The 21,653-nt window shown below is 37.3% G+C and overlaps 1 protein-coding gene across 1 annotated transcript; it reads right to left on the bottom strand.

The window, feature by feature from the left end:
* Positions 1-1,069: 1,069 nt before the first annotated feature.
* AFM (afamin) lies at positions 1,070-19,965 on the bottom strand. The gene is made up of 14 exons (XM_082653611.1): positions 19,921-19,965; positions 19,479-19,611; positions 17,434-17,645; positions 16,500-16,632; positions 15,801-15,898; positions 14,887-15,016; positions 12,344-12,558; positions 9,149-9,281; positions 6,938-7,035; positions 5,780-5,912; positions 4,817-5,040; positions 3,874-4,006; positions 1,978-2,039; positions 1,070-1,284 (listed from the first exon to the last, which is right to left on the bottom strand). The coding sequence occupies exons 2-13, from the start codon at positions 19,554-19,556 to the stop codon at positions 2,004-2,006; spliced, it is 1,623 nt and encodes a 540-aa protein (XP_082509737.1). The 5' UTR covers positions 19,557-19,611; positions 19,921-19,965; the 3' UTR covers positions 1,070-1,284; positions 1,978-2,003.
* Between the last annotated feature and the right edge of the window lie 1,688 nt (positions 19,966-21,653).

The following is a 21,653-nucleotide window of genomic DNA, read 5'->3' on the forward strand; positions in this document are numbered from 1 at the left end:
TGAGGCCATACAGCAAGTTACTGGCAGAAGGAATATAATCCCCCCGCTCCCCGCCCACCTGCATCTTCAGCTTAGATTGAGTGCCGGTGCTATGTGCTTCCACAGCAGCGGCTGTTTCCATCCTGCACCTATGACACTGTATGCGATTGCTTACTATCCTTCTCCCGGCCCAGCAGGACTTAAGAACCATATCTAATTGCCTCATATTTGCATCCACAATGTCTGACACACCGTAGGATCTAATAAATATTTGTTGATAAATGAATGAGAATCCCAAACACTATGCTCTAAATGTTAAACCAAAAGAACTCTGAATATTTTCATGTGTTATCTCTTCGATGGTCATAATCTTTCATTTCAGACACTGAAATACTAAAAACCTTAAAAGTTTAGAGAAGAGCCAGGATCATCAAGCCATGATCCCTTGACCAACCTTCATTTCCTGGCTTCCCAGTTCCTACCACTCCCTCTCCTTAGACGTCACTGCCAAGCTTACAGCTCCAGCATAATAGCAATTTTGGTGTGGAGTGGGGATGCAGGGAGAAAAGAGTCACTGTCACAGATGCCTTGGGCACTTTTCCCCTTCTCTGAATAACAGATTTTATAAGACACCCACAACACGGCCATACACAGGCAGTGTGTACAGTGGCTAAGAATATTCTGAAATTAGAGGGCTCAAATTCAAACCCTGGTTCTGGCAATACTAGTCATATGACATTGAACAGATTTGTTTATATCCCCAAGCCTCAGGTTCCCTATCTGTAAAATAGGAATAAAAAAGGTTTACGTGATAGAGTTGTTACAGTTAAATGAGATAATGCATTAGAAGTACCTCCAACAATGTTTTTGCATTGAAAACATTCAATCCCAGCTAGTAATAACAGTAGTAGTAGTAATAGTAGTAGTAGTAGTAAAGGTCATGCTGCATGCCCACAACTCCCCATTTTCTTCCCAGTAGCATCAAGAACAGAATCTGTGAGGATTCTACCCTCACAATTGCTATTTCAGAGTCCTGTCTTCCATAAAGTAGTAGATTTAACCAATGAGCCAAAGATCCTGATGGAATGAATGACTCTTAATTGTTTAATTTGGTTAACAAGTTGACACATGACAATTAGTCTTTGAGAAATAACTTTATAATGTTGTTGTTTATTGCTTGCCGCAATAACATGATCTCAGATAATGATTACAGAAGAATCTTTTTACTGTGTTCTCAGAAAACGAAATTCACCACAGGACAGATAGGAAGCAGGTATGTTGGTCTTCCTCTCTTTTCTCTGAAACCTGGAAAGAAAAATAGAATCTTGTGCAGCAAAAGAATATGAAATGTTATAACTTGAGTGATGGAAATTCACGTATATAAAAAAAACTGTTCGTGGTAACTATGTTTTGCCTTTCATAGATCCAAACCCACTCCCTGTGGAGGTCCAGGTCTCTCTTCCTGGACACTGAACATCCTTGCTATATCTACTCAACATTTTGTTCCTAAAGTTTGTGAATTCGTCTTACACAAACTGCAGGGAAGAAGAGATCCTTTATACACATTTTTGAAATCCCTAACATATCACTTTTCTTTTATGTAAATACTGAAGCAAGAGACTCTTAGAACAGCTTTACTGAGGCCTGTCTGCCCATCCCAACCCCCTGCTCTCCCTGTCAACATTCATAGATTCTGTTGCCTTTCCTTCCTGGTCCAGACATCTGACTGTAGTAGCAGAAAGGCAGAAGAGTGGATACCTTTAGGTATTTAGAAAACTGCTGGGACAGTAAGAGTGTGCTAGCACAAATGCAGCTGTGCCATCCCGTAAGGAGTGAATGATACTCAGAGAAACATTACAGGACCAGTACTGGGGTCTGTTAGGTGTAAGGCATGGGGGATGAGCCAGAAATTGACATTGAAGCATGAGAAGGGAATCGCCAAAACGACCAAATAAGTTACCAATACATTTAGCCTTTGATTGAGATACAAGTTATTACCTTTGGTGAATTTTACTTGATGTTTTTCAAGCAACCTGACTTTTGGCTGACAATTTTGGACCCTGAGAGAGAAAAAAAAGAGAAATAAAAACACATAGGAAGACTTCTGAGAAACCTCCATACTGTTTTCCACTGTGGCTGCACCAATTTACATTCCCACCAACAGTGTATGAGGGTTTCCAAAAACTGAAAATAGAACTACCATACAACCCAGTGATGCTATTCCTGGATATGTGTCCAAAAAAAGAAGCACTAATTTGAAAAGATACGTGCACCCCAATGTTCATTCATATCAGCATTATTTACAATTGCCAAGATATGGAAGCAACCTAAGTGTCCATCGACAGATGAATGGATAAAGAAGATGGGGCCCGTATATACAATACAATACTACTCAGAGATTAAAAAAAAGAATGAAATTTTGCTTGCAACAATAAGAATGGACTTGGAAGGCATTATGCTTAGTGAAATACGTCAGACAAAGACAAATACTGTATGATATACGCATATGTGAAATCTAAAAAATACAACAAACTAGTGAATATAACAAAAAAGAAGCAGACTCACAGATATAGAGAACAAACTAGTGGTTACCTATAGGGAGAGGGAAGGGGGGAGGGGAAATACAGGGGTAGGGGATTAAGAAGTACAAACTATTAAGTATAAAATAATCTATAAGGATATATTATACAACATGGGGAATATCGTCAGTATTCCACAATAACTATAAATGGAACATAACTTTTAAAAATTGTGACTCACTATATTATAGGCCTGTAACTTATATAGTATTGTGCAGCAGCTCTACTCCAATAAAAAAAATGGAAAGAAAAATTTAAGACGTTATTATTTGAATTTAGAGAAGCATATTGTCTTGAGTTTTGTAAAGAAAAGTTAAACCACTCCTGTGTTGTACAGGAGACAATGAACAATTTCTTCTGGTGATCTTGGAAACAGACACCCCAGCCTTTTACAAACTGCCAGGGAATTCATCTCTCCCTTTATGTGGTCTCAATACATACACTCACCTGGATAAATGCTAAATGATACTAATACCCTCTAATGAAATCAAGCATGTTTTTCAAAAAACTAGTAGTTTGTGCCAAAAAAAATTCCCAGATTAAGCACTCACTCAGAAAAACAGAGGGCTCTCAACCAGAATGAAAGCTCTGTGTGTGTGTGTGTGTGCCTGTGAGTGTGCATGAAGCATGTGAGTGTGAATGAAGTATGTGTGTGTGCATGAGTTGTGAGTGAGTCTGGAGGGGAGTGGGTGTCACTAGGAAAGAAACAGTAAGCAAGGTACTTCCAAGGAGCATCCACTGGGGCTGACACTCACAGGTGCCTGAGGCTCCTGGAACACGAACCAGCAGGGGACACATCTCTCAGCTTCTCTGCCACCTCCTCACTTCACACACAGGTATTCTCTAGCAGGGGATGTTGGGACAAAGGCCAGGAAGGTGACACAGCCACCCCCTGAAAGACCTCATCACTTCCTGATGTCCTTCCTGTTCCCCTCTCTTTGAGACTGATAAGATCTCCTTTGCAAGTCAGATTAACTATTTATTAACCAACTGGATGGTATAATTCAAGGATAATTATTACCATCCACATTTAAAGAAGATGAACCGCAGTTCAGATTAAGTGACATGACCATGACTGCCAGCATAGAACCTATGATTTCCTGATGCCTTTTCTTACACCATGTCGTCACCAAGGAGATGGTGCCAAAACCCTGTCAGAGAGACGTCTGCATATTTAGTTGTGTAGCGATTGTGCTCTCAGGCCTCAGCCTGGGAGACATTGCAGGGAGGAAGGGGGGTCCTAAGGAGAGTTCTGGTTTCTTTTGTTTGACCAGGAATACCAGTTGGATTTCAGGGGGAAAAGAGCTGGAAGTACCTCTTCCTTGAAGCAGGCTTCAGGCCCCTGGGCCTGGCAGCACTTCTTCACCACATTTGTGAAATCCACCAGCAATGACTGCAGCTCCACCCTTGTAAGTTCAGGCTTCAGTTTCACTAAGTTGACAAGAAACCTGTGACCCAGTGAGTCAAACAGAATTAATTAACGATTTCTTTCTGCAGCCCTCTTCTCCAAAAGGCTAGTTATAGAATCATATGTCTTAGGAATCTCCATTTGGGTGAATGTAAAATGTTAAAGTATTCCACTTTTGAAAGGATGTCCTGAAACTTTCCTGTTAAACACATGGGATGGATTCCATTATAACAATCTTTGGAGAGCTACGTAATCATGGATGAAATTGTATAAAATATGGGAACATATAGTAAGTCTTCAATATGCACAATATTGTAGACTATGTGACTACATTTGATGTCTCTAGAAAATTCATGTCCAAAGCAACATCTATTCCCCCTTCCTCAATAACTGAATTCTGTTTCCACTCCACTTGATACAGACACTGCTTAATCTAAAAAAAAAGAAAAAAGATCTGATTCCTTGGCATTTATAGCATTGCCTGAGAAAACAAAAGCAAAATTCCTGTTCCTTTTGGGCCTCTCTTATCTGCAAACATTAAGAGAGATTCTCAGAGCAAACATCTATGACATGCTCTCAAGAAAATCTGATTCATTATGACCCTTCTAGGAGCATTTTTATGGCTACTGTCACCCACCTTTTCAAATCACAGTCTTATGGACCCTCCAAGGCTCTAGCAAAGGAAAAGACTAGCTAGGTTTTAACTTACAATTGGGCAGACTGGACAGTGTGACAGAAAGAACAGGATTATAACACCAAAAATCACATATCCATTACAATAAAACTTCTCATTAATACATGCTATGTCTTCCGGCTGAAGAAAAAGGTGAACAGTAGAGAATGTCTGTACCTGTCTTTCTTTCTCTGGAGCTCCTCATTATGAGCCTGACACAAGTCTGTGTGAAAGGTAAATAAACCTTGAGAGGTAGGTGGAGGCACATACGTCTTATCGGCTTCCAAGCCCTCAAAGCAGGACCTTCTGAAGGCAAAGTTTGTTTTACAACAGTGGTCCACAGCAGGGTTGATACTTCGATTTTCATTTATTCCACATAACTCTCCAAGAACTAAGTCCACCTATACCAATGAAAGTTGCAATGGAGTTTTGAAATACAGCTAGATGAATTGTTAGTTTGTGCTAGTATCACTGTCAACTTAGAAAAACTCATGCACTTGTAACATGAAACGACGTGCAAAGAAAAGTAGAGGCTGGTGTCCCAAATGACATTATAACAAAAATGCAAGCCATAGCAATTTAAATGTCTAGAGATTAATTCTTGTTAACATATATACAAATTTGTGATTTTGAGCAGAGAGCTGCAAACAGCCAACTGAAAATGGCATCAGGACACTGTGGCCCTTAGTTTTAGTCCCCTGCTGGGATGTCCCCCACGTACTGTCCACCCCAGACCTAAAAAGGTGCACCCAACCCGAACTGGGCTGTAAACAGCAATTCTCTTACTGACCTGGTGGGACAAGAGAGAGAATCTATCCCATTACTTAAGATTATGAAGTTTTCTCTATCATTCTGAAATAATTCTATGATTCCAAGTGGTTTGCTCTAACAAATTGCTTCTAATATAAATAAGAAGTAATAAAGATGATTTGGAGAACCCCAAGCAAATATTTAAGACTTCTCTTTTGCTTCTCAGGATTTTGACACAGTAAGCCAAAAATAAAACTTGAACTTCCTTGCTTAACAATCTTGAAAACAATGAAGAGAGGAAGACGGATAATCACTATAAATGAATGAGTGCAAAAGTATCCTTTTTTTTTTTTTCTTTTAGGAATAGTCAGGCACATGGGCCAGGCTCACCAAATTATCAACGCAGGCAAACTCTTCACTCAGTGTACAGCAGGTGGTCAAAGCTGTCACCATTTCCTTGCCAAGAAAGGTCAGTTCTTCAGTGGAGAGCTGGGGGGCTAGTTTTGTGAGATTGATGAGGTAGCTGAAAGAACATTTGTCTGTTTGTTCTGAACAAAAGCAGGTACCCATTTTCCCTTGTCTAGCCCCCTGAAGCCCCAACCCTGCAAGGCTAGGGACAACCAAAGTAAGGGCAACATGAAGCTTTGCTCTCTCATAAAGTGGTAGAGAACAGTCTCTTCACTCCCTGTTTTCCTGCACCCTGCCTCCTAGATCACTGTATTTCGGTTTCCTTCTAATTTCATGATAATTCAGAAACTCTCAGATTTGCCCATCCTTCTTCACCTGTGAGTATAGGAGCTCCTTGGTAGAAAATATCTTAGCTAGTATGTAAAATCCTGCTTGAGATCCCTTGAGCAGTTAATAAATATTTCAAAGGGAAAATTTAATAGATACATGTTGGAAAAGGATAATCTGAGATGGAGGAAACAAAGATATTTAATGGGCTGAGTTTTCAGATAACAGCCCAATTGCAGAAATAGTGAAAATATATTTTTTAAACTGTGTTTTGTTGTGACTTGAAGATGTTTGGTTTCAACACGCAATACATTAGCATGGTAATTAATTAAGAAAATCCAGAACAAACTTCATATTATTCATGAATGCTCACAAGAATACTTAAAAATGAATAGTAAAGTGTTAAGTAAATCCAGAATTATTTTTTTTGCTCAATAAGAATTATTTCCTTAAATAATTCTTCCTTGGGAAATTATAACAACCTGAAGTTTTCTCCATCCCACCCCACACCCCTGAAACGGGGTAAAATCCAGAAATTCTGGGCTGGGAGTGAGAAAGACTAGTCCAAACAAAAACTAATGCATTAGAGAATCAGTTTGTCCAGAATCCTGTATGTCTTCAATTTCTAGCCTCATTTCTGGTAAAGGCTTAATATGACAGCTCAATGTGCCTTCTTGACTTTTGTGTTTTTATTCTTTCCCAGAGTTTATGAACTTGTCATAACTAAAAGACTGAGCTAAGATTTTGACACTTTGTGGCACTCTTTATGTTATCCTGGTCACCATTGTTAACCTACTTGTGCAAACAACTTACTGGTATTTCAAGTCATCCTTCCCCGAGATCTGAAAATGTTCACATTCTCGCTGAACTATCTTGAGGCTTTTCTCAGTTGTCTCATTGAATTTGTTTTCCTGAAAATACGAACAATCATGTTTATGAACATTTTATCTAAAATTTAATCATAAGCTTCAACTTGTCTAATTGCTCTTTTAATTTATATAGCATTTTCAAACTCTAATTATCATACACTAGTCATTAAATTGAGGGTAGTTTTTATACATGTAAGAATTTGAATTTTTTAAGTTATAGTTATAGATATAGTTTTTGCTAAATTTGAAAGCTCAAAATTTTCATTATCATTACCTTGTAGAGGTATCATTACCTTATAGAGCTTTCCAGTCTGCAAAGTGAAATTCAAATCTGATGTTGACAATTATCATATTTTTTTTTTTAGAAAGAGGTGACAAGCTGTTTATTTTTTTTATGTATGTATGTATTTATTTCGTTATTTATTTTGGCAGCGTCACGGCATGTGGGATCTTAGTCCCCCGATCAGGGATCGAACCCGTGTTCCCTGCAGTGGAAGCCCAAGTCCTAACCACTGGACCACCAGGGAATTCCCAGACAATGATCATATTGATTCTCACTTTGAAGTGGCCAGAGAAGTTATCTGGCGCTATGAAGTCAAGTGGCTTGCCTAGAATCACCCAGTGAGTAAGTATTGCTACATAACATTTTTAATCACGTGTATCTTTTTTATATCTTCTTTTTCATCACTTAGAACTGGAACTTAAAACCTCCAATAATTGTCCTCAAATATTTGACAACCTCTCTCTCACGCGGCATAAAATTGGACATCTACTAAGTGACCACTAAAGAGAAAACTACACACCAGTGGATGAATGCTGTGGGACGAATTGTGTCTCCATATAATAAAGAGAATTTTCTAGCACTATGATTCATTTAAGGATCAGGAACAGACCTCCTTGTTAGGGACAGCGGTAGAGCTGGATAAAACTTAAGTCTTCTTACTTCTTGCTCAAATATGAATGGGTGTAAACTGGCATTTTTGGCAAGTGGAGGTAATTTTTTAAGTAAAGCAAAATCAACACTTATCAAATGAATGAGAAACAAATCAAACATGACAAATAATTAATTTCTATAATACACAAAAAGTGCATATGAACTGATATTAAAAAATGCTAATTTCAACAGGAAAATGGGTAAAAGACGTGAGCAAATTGTCCACAGGAAATTTATAACTACAGTAGCTAAAATCATATGGGAAAAGTTTAACTTCATTAAAAAATCAATTAAAATTTTAAAACATGCTCATTATTTAGCAAAGTTAATTTCTATGTGCAATGTTGGTGAAGGTGGAGGTAAGATGAGCATTTTCAAGCACTGTTATAGGACTATATGCTGCTAATAACTTTCTAGATAGTAACCTGGCCATTTGTATCAAATATTTTTTATTTTAAAGTCTATATAATTTGACTTAATAATTTTCCTTCTGATAATCTGTCTAAAGAAAATAACCATAAATATTAATAATGATGAATGGAATGAGATACTTAGGGTCACTTATAAATAAAATTTTTAAAAAGTTAAATCAATGTCCAAAATGTCAAACGTACAGTATGAGAGCATTTAAATTAATTATTATGATGGAATACCATCATGTAAAATAAATACATTTTTTTAAAGTCTGTTTAATAACATAAAATGTTTTTTATGCCAATAAATAAAAACAGATCCAAAAATTTCTTAAGAAAGTATTATTCCAATCTTATTTTTAAACACACATATAAATGTATTCATATATGCATAGAAAAGATGAAAAAATGTTAATTATAGCTATTTCTTGGTGACAGAATCAGAAAATTTTTCTTTGTAAATTTTGATACTTTCCTAATCATCTTTAATAATCATTTATTATTTTTACTATAACAAAAAATTGAATTGGCCCAAGAAACTACAGAGTACATAAATAAAAATATAAATGTTTAATGGGAAGAATTTTTTGCATCAACACACAGGATTTGAAGTTCAAAACATTATGAGTAACCCAAACCGATGATGTTGGTCTTCCCTATGATCAACTTACACTGAATTTAAGGTAGACTCAGATTTGTCAATCACATTTTCCAGCCTCTGAACCAGAGTGAAACTTTGATAGTTTTTAAATGTGTGTTGTTTTATTTTGTTTATTTAATTCTCTGAGCCTACTAGGATGGAACTTACCGCATGTCTGTAACAGTCTGGAGGGTTTTCCGTGTTGCAACACTCTCTCAGGAGATCCTCATACACTCCAGCAATTCTTAACAACTCTGGTGTGGACAGTTCTGGATGTCTCCTTGAGTATTGATAAAGAAACCTGTGATGTGTAAAATATTTTGTATATTAGAACTTCGAGAAAGAGCAAAACACCAAATCCTGCTATCTTTTACTCTAGAGAGATCTTCTAACACTGAGTCTGTCTTCATATGCTAAGTTCCTCCTCTGGTTTGGTCAGGGAATGATTTAAGAGGACATTTTGACAACAGGAGATCATTTTACAAAGGTTCTCTTCCATATTATGTTTTAAACTAACAATCCTTTTACTTGGAGGGATAGAATGATTAAAGGTATTTAGCATTCATTGTTAGAATGATTTAACCCATAAAGCATCAGAAATAGTAGATCATGCCACCAATACTTTAGAAAATACATATCGAGTATAATTCTGTTGGAAAATGCATTCAGACCTCCATCTTGAGATGGTGGGAATATGGATTTCTCCCCACTCCCGGTGCCAACTTAGGGAGAGATTGTGGAGCAGCCTTTGCTCATTCCTTCATCCTGTCACTTGTCAAATATGGGAATAATCACTCCTGCCACCCTAAGTCATTGGTGAAGATTTCCATGGCCTCGGTGAAGTATATGTGGGTGTGATTTGGGGAGAAAGTGAGAAAGGGAGAGAGAAGAGGCTAACACTTATTAAGCCCTTAGTAGGTGCGAGGCACTGGATCAAGCTTTGTGCATAGGAGACCAAGATAGGCTTCCTACCCTTTATAAAACACTTTCTCATTTAACTTCACTTAACCCTCAAGGTAAGTACTATATTATAGCTGAGGAAACTAAGTTTCAGACCAGTTAAGCACCTGGCTGTTAATGGAAGTATAAAATTTGAACCTAGGTCCCATAGGATGCCTACTTTATTCTTATTTAAACCAAGTTGACTTTCTGCTCAAAAGAGAGGTGTTTTCTTTAACTACCTCTACTGTGCTGTTTAGAAACTTCTTCATAAAAGTATCTTCTTTACTCATTCAAATTAAGTAAAAATGGTCTGTGTTTTGAGAGAGCAATACCTCACAAGAATTCTCCAAGTCCAAGGGACGTTTTATAATCTCTTTTTGGTTTGCAACCTTTTTCTCTTGATTAATCTTGGTTTTTCTGACATCATCTCTCCTGCTTCCCCACCTGCCTTCTCAATCCCATTTGTGGGATGCATTCCCATATCCTAAAGCAGTGGTGTTTAACCTTCAGAGAATCAAGTGTTCCCCTTAATATCTCATGTAAGCCGTGGACCTTTCTCCAGGAATAAAATTACACCTAAAAACACACCACCAAAATATTGCAAAAAAAAACCCTGGGAGCCGACCCTAGCCTGGCAGATCCACTGAGGTCTTGCATCAAATGTTTGCATCCAGAAAAACTGCACCTGAAACATTTCTGGCTCAGCATGTTCATTGCTGCTCTATCATTTCTCCCCAGGCTTCAAACACTATTTTAGTTTTCATAGTGATGGTGATGGAGATGATGCAGATGAGGATGAGGACGAAAATTGCTTCCATTTAGCAAGCGTATGTCGGGTACAAGTGAAACACCTTGCATCTATCATTTAGATTAATTTGACTCATGAGAAGTAATAGAGCACAGTGGTTATAAGAGCAGGAGTCTGAAGCCACACTGGTTACATTTGAATCCTGGCTCCTCCACATATTAGTTGTGTGACTTTGTAGCAAGTTACTTAACCTCTGTGCCTCAGTTTCCTTGCCTGTAAAATGAGGATAATAAAAGTGTTCTAACCTCAGAAGGTCATTCTGAAAATTAAATTGGTTAATAGATGAGAAGCACTGAAAATTTGGTAAGTATTCAATAACCTGTATCTTCAATCCAGACCTCCTTCCAGAATTCCAGGTTTATATATTAAATTATCTCGTGACATTCCCAGTTAATTACCTCACAGGCACCTCAAAGTCAAGGTGGTCAGATTCAAACATATTCTCTTTCCCACAAAACATTCCCCCATACTTCCCATCTCATTGAGTCTGAAAACTACTTACCAACCACCTAAGCCCCAAACTGGGATTCATTCCAGATGAAGTTTCTAAAAAACAAAAGTGATTTTGTCCTTCCTTATTCTTCAGTGAAAACCCTTCAGTGGCATCTCGTTACTTAGCATGCCTGTATGATCTGACCCATCTACCTCTCACTACCCTCCTCTCTCACTGCAGAAACCCTATTCACAACCACATATACACCAAGCAGTTTTACACTTCTATCCATGCTCTACTCCTTCTGTCCAGATTACTAAAATTTCTTCCAGTACCTCCTTCCCATCAAGCCTTTCCAGGGTCCCCAGGGACTTCCTCCCCTGTCCCCACATTACCTATCATCTAGTGCTATCAGAAATTAAAGAGCATTTCTTGCACTCATTTATTTACGAGGCTATGTCTTCTCACATCACACTTCTTATTGATGAAAGCTTACTGGGGATAAGAACCCTGTCTAACCTAGTAAAGTCCCTGGATTATATTTTATAACCAAAATATTTGGAATGAACAAATATTCTTATATGAATTTTATATACGATTACCTACAATACAGAGAGGTTAACTTTTGTCCCACTGACTCAGTCAGGACTCAAATCTAGTCCTTTTGGCTCCAAGTCAACTAGTCTTCCCCTGAACAGCTGGGCAGCTGTGTAGGGGGTGGGATGGCAAGGGAGGGCAGAGCATGGCAGGTAAGCCTGCAACTTCTCAGGCCCGACCTCTTAGGGTCTAATCCCTACTCTGCCATATTTTAGCTGTGAAAGTTGAACAAGTTACTTAACTTCTCTGTACCTCAGTTTGCTCATCTGAAAATTGGGAGAAATCACACTTATTTTACATGACTGTATGAGAATTAAAATAAATAATCCATATAAAGTACTTAGCCCATTGTCTGGCACATATCAAGTACTCAATAAATGTTAGCCATCACATCATAACACAGTTGCATTTTCTTAAAATCATGTAAAAAGACTATAATCGATAGCCATGACTCTTAAAATTAGGTGAGACCCAATACTTATGTGATTTAAATGATCCCTATTCCTTCCACCCAAGTTAGCCAAAATAGGTCAAATCCAAAGTTTCTGTTTTCCTGATAAACGTCAATATAGAGTTATGTTACTCAGCCATGAAGTTCTCTTGGTCAGCATCTCGTTCCTCACACACATTTTCGCTTTCAGTAAACTTTGCTTCTCTTAGGGGTAAGTTGTTTGGTCTATCATCTTTATTTGAGTAAATTATGCACTCGCCGCGCTCTGGTATTTTCTTTTCACAGCACTCTTTGATTTTGCTGGAGATGGAATCTTGTTTTGAACAAATATGGCTCATAACCTTGCTCTGTATCAAATAAGAATGGGAAATGACTTTATTTTCACAATATCGTCAGGGCTGGATTTTCCTTCCAAAATCAACGCAAAATCAACCATGTGTATAACATCTGGACTTGTTTCATCAGCTAATTTGATAGATAATTAAATTTTGTATTGATTTAATACAATGAACTTTCATATTAAGGCAAGCTTTATTTCTCAGGATTTTAGATGATATAATTATGAAAAATAGACTCATAAGTTTACATTCATTGTTCAGTATTAATCTTTTAAATACTTTACCCCTACTCCACTGGTGTATCGGCATTTTAAATTCTAAATGCTGTTTCTTTCCCATGAGAGTTTATCTGTACTTTAATGAGGGCCACCAAAGACATGTTACTGTAATATCTATGATCCTAGATTTCTTCTCTTATGGCCTGAAACCACATTGCCAGGTATATAGTAGAAACTCAAGAAATATTTGATAAGTGAATGAAAGAATGGTAAACTAATGAACCACTACAGCAACTACCAGATGAAGGCTTCTCAAACATGAGGAGATATTCTGCTCATTGTTGTCATTTTCCTATAGACATTATTAATCTGAAGCTGTTCAAATTATCAAATAATGTACAAAATAGTAAACCCTACTCTCTCCCCTCTCCCCACTCTCCCTACCCAATTCTGACCTCCATATAAAGTTACGGGAATAAGGGAGAGGGTGAAGCTCTCTTGGTTACACATTAGTTGGATAATTTTTTAAAAGCTAGTCTAGCCTCTAGTCCTCTCTCCAGACGCTCCAGAATTAGGCTGTACATTCCTCCTACTCTCTGTCCTAGCGTCTCATGAACTACATTGAGTTCTGTCAAAGCACGAGGCTATTCCAGACTCCCTGACTTTGCTCAAGCTGTTCCCCGGCCTGGAATCTTCTTCTGGGGAACACTGGGGATAAGGAATGAGATGAAGCTCTAGGCTGAGGTGAGAAATGGAAAGGAGGCTGGCACCATGTTTCCAGCAAACCGCCTAGAACCAGGGAGCCCATCTTTGCAAACATATATACATTTCCCCTAAGGCCATCATCGTTCTAGGCAACACATCTCTTATTGTCTGAGAATTAATTTCTATTTTGAATAAATTACGATTCTATTCCTCTTATTTCTACATAAAACCATCAAAGAAAAGGATATTAAGAATATAATATGATCCCTTAGTCTCAGCCTCAAACTTCAGGGAAAAATCTTCAATTATATCCTTTCAGTACATTAAATTTAATATTATAAAACCAACATCACCATAAACAAACAAACAAAAGTAAATAGCGAGTGAGATTGCTTTTCATTGAAATACAGTTAAGGACAAAATAATTCTTGGTGATATCTACTGTCCACTACTTGAAATAAAATGTACATATCTTCATATTCTAAAATTCAAGTTGTCTAATTAACATGATGTTTCCTTGTGAATTTAAAACAGTAAGACTAATTAAAAGTCACTAAGAAAAAGCCTAATTTCAACTAAGAAGTCGGGATATTTTTAATGAAATTGTGTTACCCTCATATGTATAAACAACTTCAACTAGGTCAACAATATATTTACCAGTATATGTCATTAGAGAATCACATTAAAGACTAGAGTAAGAGTTATTTTAAATTAACATATTTACTTATCTGGAAAGACTCTTCCTAAATAGCCTGAAGAAACTCAGGCAAAGCAGCTCTTAAAAACATAAAGATGAATCATTTTCTGAGCTTTACTCTTAATTTCTAATATAGCTAAAGAGTATTTGCAATATTAAAGAAAACTTTAGTCTGGCCTAAATTAATGTCCACAAATTCTAAATTCCTGGAGTTTATGTCATGTGCATTTAGCCATATAAAATAGAATCTGCTGAGTAGCCTAAAAACAATCCCATGTATAAAAAGCTCCAAAGTTTTATTTGGTCTTATTTGTTAACATTTTTTATTTTATTTATTTTATGTTATTATTTAACAATTTATTTTTTGTTGAAGTATAGGTGATTTACAATGTTGTATTAGTTTCAGGTGTACAGCAAAGTGATTCAGTTATATATATAACTGAATATATATGTATATAAAAGAATATATATATATTCTTTTTTCAGATTCTTTTCCATCATAGGCTATTACAAGATATTGAATATAGTTCCCTGTGCTATACAGGAGGTCCTTGTTGTTTATCTAGTTTATATATAGTAGTGTTATCTGTTAATCCCAACCAATTTATCAACATTCTGATTTTATTGTGGTGAGTAGCCACACATTAGGGCAACTTTGAAATAAAAAATAGCCACCCCCAAAATCACTATTTTTACTTGGTTTTATAGAATACTTACCCTGCCATGGATGCACTGCACAACATCCCCTTCACAGCATCCATCATATTTGGAAGAAACATCTTCTAGGAGGGAGATAAGTTCCTTAAATTCAATCTTGGGGAATTTTTGACTAAGTACAGCAATGTTTCTGGAAATAGAATTGATAAACCACTAAAACAACTTGAACAGTAAGTAAGGCAAGAGGGAACTCTTTGCTAATACAGTACAAATAGCTGCAGTAAGCATGTGGTACCCTTGTTTTTTTCACTGATGGCTTTACCAATGTTTATACATTGCATGGCCCACATGATCATTTTGAAAATCCTAGGTTGATATTTTGTGTCCTAGATCAGGACTGGGGAAAAAAGGGCCTGAGAGATGTGCCCTCTTCCATAATTGTTATAGCAAAACACTTCTTTTAAGGGCCACCATTTCTTGTTGTAAGCCCATGGCTGGCATAGGTTATTCATCACAGAATCCTTTCCTGCTGATCTATTTGAAATCTCAGAATTTTTCACAAAACATTGCACTAGCATCACTGCTAGTTGGCTAGGGTAAGCATGTAAAATAAAATTTATCCCTAGAGTGTAGTCTCCTAGTCATTAAAGTCAAAGATGGATGGATAAGTCATGTCCAAATCACTTGAAGGTTTTAAAACTCAGGTTCAGAACTCTTGGACACACTCAGATTCCCAACTAACCAAAAACTAACTCAGAAGTAGTCCTTTTTCTCTCTGGGGTCTCCCTACCTTGCAGGTCTTCTCTCATCCAGACCTACTGTCCTGGTCTGAGTAATCCACCCAGACTGAGCCCCACCTCAAAACCCTTGAGGAACTAGGAAGAGTATAAATAAAAAGTCATCAATGATTTAACAAAAATGGGACTTAGACAAGAAAATACAAGTAGAAACAAAATACTCATTATAAAACTCACATAGATTTTAAGATTTGCGGTCCAAATTTCATAAGTGCCCCACAGACATTTTTTTGATAAGAAGATAATGCTTTTAAATATTCTATGAAAGTTTCTGCCTGAAGGATAAAGAGAAATTCTGTTGAAGCAAGAGCAAAATCCCACTGTTCTCTTATTTCTTAACCACATGTCAACCAAACAATTCCAAACTTTGCTCAGAAACAGAAAATTATGGGGTTTTTATCTCAGGAAATGTACATATCAAAATATAAATTTGTGGCTTATTATAAAGGTGGGACCAGTCTTCCCAATGACTGAATTATACTTGATGGGAAGATGAGTGGTGAAGAGTGCTGTGAGCTTGTCCATCTCTACCAGGATGATTCAGTTTTATGGGTAGTCAAAAGAGGACTTGTCCAAGATAGAAGATAAAATGTCATTTTTACCCTGGTTATTTACTCACTAGCATTTCCTTCCAATTCACAAGGAAGACAAAGCCAGAAGAGAAACCCTAGAAATGGGCAATTGTCTTTCAAGGGTCTCAAGTAATAAGAAATTTAGATCAGTAGCAGGTGGCCAATGGGTTGAAAAACCAGTGAAAGTGGCAAGAAAATAGTTTTTAAATTGTAAACAACTCTTTTGCTATAATTTAATTTTAAGTAAAGATCTACAGTTTGGGATGAATCCTTGTCCTTTTAAGAAAACAAATGTAGTACCCACCTTTGTTCGAAAGCAGTTAGCTTTTTCTTGTTCTTCACAGCATATTTTAGTCATCTCCTCAAAACGAGCAGCAGCAGTAAGAAGTGTAGGGGCAAAAACAAAGGGGTTCCTTCTGGAAACTTCGTAGATATAACTATAAAAGAAAAAAGGAAGGAAGGAGGGAAAGAAAAAAACAGGAAGGTAATGAAGAAATGGTAGACAAGGGAAGGAAAAGAGAAGATTTAAAAAGACAAGAAGAACAAGTTGTGAAAGTAAAGGTGAGACGAAGAAGGATTTCCCATTACTGAAGGCTTCAATGGAAGGCAGCGTTATCGAGTCTCCAATAAAAGTTGTATCACTGAAGTTGCCAGCTCCCAAAGAAGAATGATAATTGCCATTCTAATCATGAACACGGGGCTCTGGCTATTCTTTTTCTTCCCCTATCATGCCAGATGGTCAGCATCTCTCCTTTTCAGGTTCAAAGAACAGCTACCTATACACACTCCATCCAAGATTCAGAGATCATAATCACTTATGTTCAAACAAGCTTTGTGGTTTAAGCTTTCCAGAAAATGTCTCTGCTTCTACAACTACTACACTACTGAAAACAGATTTTTGCTAAACATCCATTGATGTAATGTTTACCCTTAGTAAAAGCTATAACTCTCCATTGAAAGACTATATTATTTCCTCCAGTAGAACTTTGGTGCCATGCACACCCTTCAGTTCTGGGGCTCATCCCATTAGAAAATACACATCACAATGAAAGGATCTTGAAATCAGGTTTCATATCTTATTCATCTCCTCAGCAATGACCACAGAATCTGACACACAAATGCATGTTGAATGATCTAAATGATCAAGAAACCCAGCTATGTTCTTTTGGAAGAGATATTGGATTTAGCCTAAGAATAATTCTTCAATTAAATCATTTTTCTACTAAAATTAAACTTACTTGTTTAGAAAAGTTTCTCTGTTATTTTTATAAGTCTGGCATTTCTCTTCAGGATCCAGAGTAGGGAGAGGAGGCAAAAATCCTACATCAGCTTTCTTATTATGGAGGAAACAATGTTTTCTTTCAAAGTCAGCCTTATGGCAGCAGTGTGAAAAATTATGCTTTTGTGGAAGTCCCTCCATAGTACATATATTTTCCAGTAAAACATCATTCTGGACAACAGAAAAATAAAAGACATTTTTTTTCATTATGACATTTTTCAACCTTCTGAGATGACACAATGGAGACAATTAGTGGTGAGTGTCACCCTTTGCAAAAGAGATTCCCAAATTTTCCCAATATTACCAGCAGAGCATCTTTACCCACACCCTTGAGAACCATCCCATACTTTGGGAAGTTTTCTCTATCCTATCCTGAGGCCCTTCAACCTCTTCCTATTTCTCTACTGCCTACATTTCTCTTACATAATGGCTTTTTTCCTTCTCTTCCAAGGTCACATGGCCAGAGTGTAATGTGTTGGTGAAGTATTTAGTGGTAATGTTTAGTAATAGTCTTCTAGAGATGCAGATGGTGACTCTATTGGGAGGAGGTCAAGAAAAGGGGGTGTGACAGTAGAGTACATATTGAGAGAGGCAGGTAAGGAAAGTACCTCTACTTTGCCAGGCTATTTCCTGTCTTCCTGCCTGTATACTTATGGTGTGGACTGCAAGCTCATAACCAAGTCCTCCTGTGCATCATTACACAGAATTGCATCTCCTAGGAAAGTACCTTACCCTAAATACTAAAGTCAGGCAAAATAAAAATGAGGGGCCCAGGGACTTCCCTGGTGGCACAGTGGTTAAGAATCTGCCTGCCAATGCAGGGGACACAGGTTCCATCCCTGGTCTGGGAAGATCCCACATGCCACGAGCAACTAAGTCCGTGTGCCACAACTACTGAAGACCACGCGCCTAGAGCCCATGCTCTGCAACAAGAGAAGCCACAGCAATGAGAAGCCCGCGCGCCACAATGAAGAGTAGCCCCCTCTCGCTGCAACTAGAGAAAGGCCACGTGCAGCAACGAAGACCCAACACAGCCAAAATAATTAATTAATTAGTTAATTATTTTAAAAATGAGGGGCCCAGATTTCTCCTTCCTGACACCGAGAGATGATGCTTTTAGGAATCTAAGATCTGTATTACTCACCTCCCTCACCATGATTTCTGCTATGAGCAGTTCCTATATTAATTGTTTCTCTGGGTTATAGATAAAATTAAAATACATATTTTGAACAGAGACTCTCATTCTGCCCCAAAACCACATTTGAGTGGCGATTTAGTAGAGATGGCAGAAAATAGCACTCCTCAGGCCCCTGTATGTTTCAGCTTTTTTAGTGTCCTTCTGGAGACATAAGCTTTTGGCCACTATGTTGGTACATGGAACTAACTCTTCCTTATTCCCAAGTTGGCTTCAAGGTCCAAATTCATTCAGGTGGAGGAAGAATTCATTATTGGAATCTTGTAATGAGACTAGCCAGATACTCATTGTTGTGGGTTGAAAAATGTCCCCCCAAAAGTTATGTTCAGTTCCTAATCCCTATACCTGTGTATGGGACCTTATTTGGAAATAGGGTCTCAGCAGATGGAACCAAGTTATTGAGAGGGTCTTATCCAATGTGACTGCTGTCCTTATAAGGCGAGGAGAAGAGACTCAGAGAGAAGATGGCCATGTGATGACAGGGGCAGAGATTGGAGTGAGGTAATTATAAGTCAAATAATGCCGAGGATTGCTGGTTATCACAAGAAGTTAAGAGAAAAGCATTCAACAGATTCTTCCCTAGAGCCTCTGCAGGGAGCGCACCCTACAACACCTTGATTTTAGGCGTCTGGCCTCCAGAATTGTAAGAGAATAAATTTCTGTTGTTTTTTTTAAAAAAAAGGTTTTTTTAATCAAAAAATAAAAGTGAGGGCTATAGAGCATCTCTCTTTTTATATTTCCAAGGCAAAAATTCTCTCAGTGTTGACAAATAAGCTTGTTTGTTTAGGAAATGCAAACAATTTACTTACAGCTAATTTTGAACACTCTGGGAGTGTCATGTCAGCCAAGCATTTATCTCTGTATTCTGTCATGGCTTTTACCAACATTTCTACTTCTTCAAAGGATGCCTCCTGAATATATTGAGCAAATGCAATGATGGTGCTGCAACAGTCCACACAGAGTACACAATGATGACCTGCAGAATTTCGATTTATGTCCAACCAAAAACTCATAGGAACACCCACTTGCAGACTAACCTCAGGAAATTATCAAAGTGTGAAGGCTATAACTTTTACAACTTCTTGACAATTCAATTGCCTCATCTAAATTTTATGATTAACACTGTATTTATTTTTTGATATGGTTTATATTTATTTACATTACTTTTGAGAAGCGTTAATATTTCTGGAAGATACCAGATAAAATTATAGTAAACACCATCGTCATCAAAATGAGTTTAGAGAAACTCACATATATCCAATATTATCCTCTATAAATTTCTGGGTGATACTGACATCATCTGAAAAGCAAAGATATTCAGGTTATTATATATCCTGGTATTCTAACATTTTCCCAATAAATAACTATATGTGATAAATTTATAAAGTACAAAATAGATAACTGATGGTAGAAAATAATTTTGGCATATTTAACATGAAGAAGAGACATCATATGAACCAAATATTAGATCTTAATCACAGTTGATTACGTGCTCAAAAAATATTCATTAAGTTGAATTGACTTGAATTAATCTCACACTGACCAAACTTTAGATTTACTATTGATGGCTCCCCAGCCACAAATGTCAGATACAAGCATCATTTCCCCACTAAGTGTCATGTATGACTAGAAAAGTAGTATGTGGGTTCATTGTTAAGTGATATCATGCTACAACTATACCCAACAAGAGATACCAGAGCTTGCTGGTAGTAGTAGTAGATTGTAGTGCTAGTCAGACACAGATATTTAAGTGATCTCTGAACTAGTCTAAAATCATTGCTTCCCTCCCAGTGAGCATATACTTATCAGAGCACATTTATATTTGTTCACATAGACTATTTTCATGGAGTCCTTACTTTTGCAAAGTATTGTGCTGGATACTATGAGACAATCAATGATGACTAAAACATCTCCCCCTGGACCTTGGGTTCCTAAATACTTTCATAGTGCAGGTGACTCATGAACATGACTATAATACAATGTACAATCCATATGACATTCTAAAGTAATGTGGGTAAGTATATGACAGGAATGCTTTATGATCTCTGGGTGAGGAACCAGAAAAGAAATATAGGAGGAGGTGCATATGAGTTGAGTCTGAAAAAAAATGTACAAGATTTCAGCTAGCTGAGAAATAAGGAAACTCATATTTCTTTATGGAGAGAATGATGTGAGTAAAAGAACAAAGGTAAGAAATCCTGGGATGTCTTTGGGGAAAGTCAATTAATCCACTCTGATAAAAAAGTGGGTCATAAAGAAGAATAATGGAACCTAAGATAGAAAGAAACTGGGTCCAGATTATGTATATCTTTCATATAAAGCTGAGGAGTTTGGGCTCCAAATGGAAGCCATGAAGAGCCACTGAAAATGTTTATATAGAATAGTAATATCATCCTTTCTATATGCTAAAAAATACCAGGCAGGTAGTGGTATGTCTGATATGTTGGGATCTCCCACAGTGCCTGACAAATAGAAAGTGACGAGGACTATTTGTCAACTAGATGGATGGAAGAATGAATGGATGGGGTGGAAAAAAGGCAAGAAGCCCATTAGGAGACTTTTGCAATTATCCTACTGAGAAATCAGCAGGACATGAATTTTGGTAGGAGTAATGGAAGTGCAAAGGAAAACATGAATGCAAAAGATATTGGAGACAAAAATCAACAGGATTTTTTAATAAGTTGTTACAGTGGCAAAGGATAAGGAAAACTCAAGAATGACTACCCTTCTTCAAGCCTGGTGACTGGGCTCACTAGCAGACACTGTAGGGGGTACCAAATTAAGACACAATCCACGTCTTCAGGGCCATGGCAACACTTACAGCACCTTGGTGCGAGGTACAAAAATATGATCCTTTCAGGCCAGAGAGATTACAAAAAGACACCTCTGAACAGATGAAGTTCAAAATGCTCCCCCTTTGAGCAGAAGAAATATAAAAGTCACCTTTTCCTCCAGGCTGACACTGCATCAGCCAGGCTTGGGGA

The sequence above is a fragment of the Grampus griseus genome (assembly GCF_964374135.1).
Source record: "Grampus griseus genome assembly, chromosome: 4".
NCBI lineage: Eukaryota > Metazoa > Chordata > Mammalia > Artiodactyla > Delphinidae > Grampus > Grampus griseus.